General features: G+C 45.3%; 1 protein-coding gene across 1 annotated transcript in view; it reads right to left on the bottom strand.

The window, feature by feature from the left end:
- The window catches only part of LOC109916081 (myosin-11-like), a 139,653-nt gene that overhangs the window by 64,051 nt on the left and 71,010 nt on the right, over positions 1-4,592 (bottom strand). Inside the window, exons 6-7 of the mRNA XM_048609663.1 lie at positions 3,046-3,144; positions 2,806-2,949 (exon numbers count right to left, since the gene is read on the bottom strand). Of these exons, the coding sequence (XP_048465620.1) occupies positions 2,806-2,949; positions 3,046-3,144 (243 nt within the window). The remainder of the gene's footprint in view (positions 1-2,805; positions 2,950-3,045; positions 3,145-4,592) is intronic.

Here is a 4,592-nt window from a genome sequence, read left to right as displayed (position 1 = left end):
GGGTCAGGGTTAGGGACACGGTCAGGGTTAGTGTTAGGCATAGGGACGGGGTCACGGTTAGGGACAGGGTCAAGGTTAGGGTTAGGGACAGGGTCAGGGTTTGGGTTACGATTAGGGTTACAGTCAAGGTTAGGGTCAGGGTTAGGTTTGGGGTTAGGGATAGAGTTACTGCTACACTTAAGGTCAGGGCTAAGGATAGGGTTAGTGGTAGGGATAGGGTTAGGATTAGCATTAGGGGTAGGGTTAGGGTCAGGGTTAGGGTTAGGGTTAGCATTAGGGATAGGGCTAGGGACAGGGTTAGCATTAGGGATAGGGTTAGGGTCAGGGCTAGGGTTACGGATAATGTTAGGGATAGCGTTAGGGTTAGCATTAGGGATAGGGTTAGGATTAGGATTAGGAATAGGGTTAGGGTTAGGGTCAGGTTTAGGGTTAGGGTCAGGTTTAGGGTTAGGGTTAGGGTCAGGTTTAGGGTTAGCATTAGAGCTAGGGTTGGGGACATGGGTGCGATTGGGAAAAGTTTAGGCACAGAGTTTGGGTTAGGATTAGGGATAGGGTTAGGGTTCAGGACAGGGTTAGGCTTAGGTTTAGGGATAGCATTAAGGATAGCATTGGGGTGGCACAGTGGCTCAGTGGTTAGCACTGCTACCTCACAGCGCCGGGGACCTGGGTGCGATTCCACCCTCGGGCCACTGTCTGTGTGGAGTTTGCACATTCTCTCTGTGTCTGCGTGGGTTTCCTCTGGGTGCTGTGGTTTCCTCCCACAGTCCAAAGATGTGCAGGTTAGGTGGATTGGCCATGGGAAATTGCCCATACTGTTCAGGGATGTATATATTAGGTGGGTTATAGTGGGGGTGGGTCTGGGTGGGATACTTTGAGGTTCGGTGTGGACTTGTTGGGCCGAAGGGCCTGTTTCCACACTGTAGGGATTCTATGATCTATGTGTGTCGGATGTGTCTGCCTTATTGATTGTGTAATTGTGGTGATCTTTGGGAGCTGAGGTAATAAGAATAAGAATTGAAAGGGTCAGAGAAGGAGACAGTCACATTTGTTCAGAAAGACAGAGATGGTGCAGATTGTGACTAATCTTACACACCTTCTGATTATACACAAACAAAGAGCTTTGGGTGCAGCAAATCATACAATAATTTTCTCACAAACTACAACAGTGTTTTTTTTAATCCAGAAGCCTTTGGTTGACATTTCAGATGTCAAGAACCCTCAAATATTTAACTCAACTGCCCATTCTACACTCGTAAGGCTAGTGGAGAGGATATTCCAGCACAGTGTCCATCACAGGTGAACCATCACTGAACATTGAAGAACACTGACTCTCTGGGAGCTGTCAATAGGCACTCATTAGGACCCGGACTGGTGTTCGCGTTTACTAGGCTGAGAGATCAATACTTTTACTGAAACCTTCAAACTTGACACAGGCTGGGAATCTGAAACCTTGCTTGTTACTTTGGATCTTAGTCACACTTAGTCCCCAGGCCCCTAAATTCTGTTCCTGCGTTGAAATCCCTTATTGACTTAGACACTAAGCAGAAATAGGCCACTCGGCCCTTCGAGCCTGATCCACCATTCAGTCTGACCGTGGCTGATCCTTTATCTCAATGCCACATTCCTCCTTTCTCTCCATACCCCATGATACCCTTTATATATAAAAATGTATCAATCTCTTTCTTGAATATACCCAGTGACCTGACCTCCACAGCCATCTGTGGTAGAGAATTCCACAGGGAGTTGACCACCCTCTCACCCACTTAGCCTTTTTCTCACCGCTAGAGCCTCTTTCTGCCCTTCAACCTTGGCAGAAATCTTTGTTCTGCCAGGATTGCCTCCTTGTGAGCCATGACCCTCCCTTTGCCTGGTGATTGCTGGCTCCACTAATCTGCCAATTTAGGCTCCACGCCCCTCCTTTAAATCTTATCACTTCCCTCTCCAAGATGTTCCTTAAAGCCCAGTTTCTCCATCAAGCTTTCAGTCACTTTTCTTCATCCTTTCAATTGGCATCCGTTTCTTGCCTGTGGGCGTATTATCCATTAGGAGCCCTCGAGAAACAGATGTTAATTTTGACACTTGGCTAAATGGGTCATGGGTAGCCCATAGAGAAGCTAGCTCCTTCCTATGAAATCTGCCCAGTGTAAATACTTGGCTTAGTGTTTTACTGATACATCACCCTGAGCTCATTTCTTGACAGTTTTTAATCATTGTTGATTGTTAATCACACTCAAGCCAGCGGCACTAGACAGGCTTTTAGAAAGGAAACAGAGAAGTTAACAACCCCTTTAACTTTTGCACTGGGCCTGTCCTCCATCTACCCTCTTTATCCCCTTCTGCCCCTGTCGGAAGTATAAAACAAGACCTAATTTCCAACACCCTTCAGTCCTGAAGATGAGTCACTGGACTCAAAATGTTAACTTTGTTTTCTGTCTCCACACAGATATTGCCACACTGCTGAGTTTCTCCAGGACTTGCTGAGCTTGTTCAATTCTCAGAGATGCTGTGTAAATTGTAATAATTTAGGATTCAGAGCACAGCAGAAACTGAGAAATATCTACCAACACTGTAGAGGAAAAGCGTGAGGGGAAATTAAACATTAAAGCCCTGCAATTCCACGCAGATTCTGGAATCTCCCGTGAAAATGTGTGTGAGGCTGGTAGGATGGATGTAAACAGGCCACATTTCGATAAGGAATCCAAATTCCTATAGGAAATCCTTAGGATTCCTCGTGGTCTTGAGTTTAATGAACATGTTTGAAATCCACACTCAATTTGCAGAAGACAAAAGCGAAATGATTCTTACAGGTTTGTTCTTCAATTGAAAATCCCATGATACTCATGGCCTCTGATGTCTCCTCAAACATGTCCTTGTCATCTTGCCCTGGAATAGGGACATGACCGTTGGATAAAAACCGGTAACTGCTGAATGGTTCCAGCAACAGATCCTCTGAAAATTGCAAAGGAAAAAAACTGTCAGCAATTCCCGCTTGTCGGAGACCAAAAAGAGAGAGATACCTCATCCCAACTGAGGTATATAACTCACCCTTCATCTTAACCCCAGCGCCAGAGAGTAGGTAATAAAAAATATGGAATGTCCTTTCCTCTGGAGCTTGACGAATAGCACGAGACTTTTCAAGCAGATCTAGTTATTTCAGTTAAGTTGAATAATTCACTTAGAGTCATAGCGCTGTACATCAAGGAAACAGACCCTTCTGTCCAACTTGTCCATGCCGACCAGTTATCCTAAATTAATCTAGACCCATTTGCCAGCATTTGGCCCATATCCCTCTAAACCCTTCCTATTCATATCCCCATCCAGATGCCTGTTAAATGTTGTAATTGTACCAGCCTCCACCACTTCCTCTGGCAGCTCATTCCATACACACACCATCCTCTGCGTGAAAAAGTTGCCCCTGAGGTCCCTTTTAAATCTTTCCCCTCTCACCTTAAACCTATGCCCTCTAGTTTTGGACTCGCCTACCCTGGGAAAAATACCTTGGCTATTGCCCCTATCCATACCCTCTTCCAGCCAGCTTCTTAAAAACTTTCAATATGCAGCAATAATTCATCGCAAAGGTAGATAATCACTTGAATGAAACCGATTAAATATTTTTGAAAATTAACCTGAAATTCCAAACGATACAGTACATTCCTTGTTTGCTGTTAATATTGTTTTTGAAAATTTCAGATATTTTCTAATCTACCTATTCAGGGATGGCATGACACACCCCTGGAGTAGGTGAGACTAGAACCCGGACCTCCTGGCTCAGAGGTAGGGAAATTATCTCTGTTTCACAAAAGCCACTTGTTTGAAATTTCATATGGTATTGGCGCAGGTTCAACTGGTAGATTTTCAATTGGCTGCTTTATTAATTTGTTGGAAACCAAAATGTAGGCTCGCCTGAAATAAGCTTGGGAGCTCCACTTGTAACTCTCAATCAATGATCTTCATTCCTCCTCCATGTTCAGTCAAATGAGAGCTGCTCAGAAATTTCTGAGGATTACCAGATTAGAGATCCACTGTTTCTGCTGCCTCCCCCTTCCTCTCTGTGGCCTCCCTTTAAACCTGGACTTTCAACTCACACGCCCCTAACAAACTGGTATGACCTGGGGCAGCGGCAGGGCACAGGTGGGTATGTTATGTCCCAGTAACCAGGGCTGGGGGCTCGAGGGGGGCCGCCTCCCTGAAAAATCAAACTGTTCTATAAAGGCAGGGGATTTCTATTTCTGTGCATTAACTCCATGCTGCCATACGCTCATACACACACACACACACACACACTCTCTCACACTCTCTCTCTCACACACACACACACACACATACACACACACACACACACACACACATACATACATACACACACACACACACACTCTCACACCTACATACACACACACACACACACTCTCACACATACATACACACACACACACTCTCACACACTTTCTCTCTCTCACACACACACTCTCACACACACACACACACACACACACACACACTCTCACACACACACACTCTCACACACACACACTCTCACACACACTCTCACACTCTCACACACACACACACACACACACACACACACACAC

This window comes from Rhincodon typus, chromosome 21 (genome assembly GCF_021869965.1).
Source record: "Rhincodon typus isolate 14 chromosome 21, sRhiTyp1.1, whole genome shotgun sequence".
NCBI lineage: Eukaryota > Metazoa > Chordata > Chondrichthyes > Orectolobiformes > Rhincodontidae > Rhincodon > Rhincodon typus.
The sequence above is the reverse complement of the archived record's forward strand: the minus strand, read 5'-3'. Positions and strand labels throughout refer to the sequence as shown.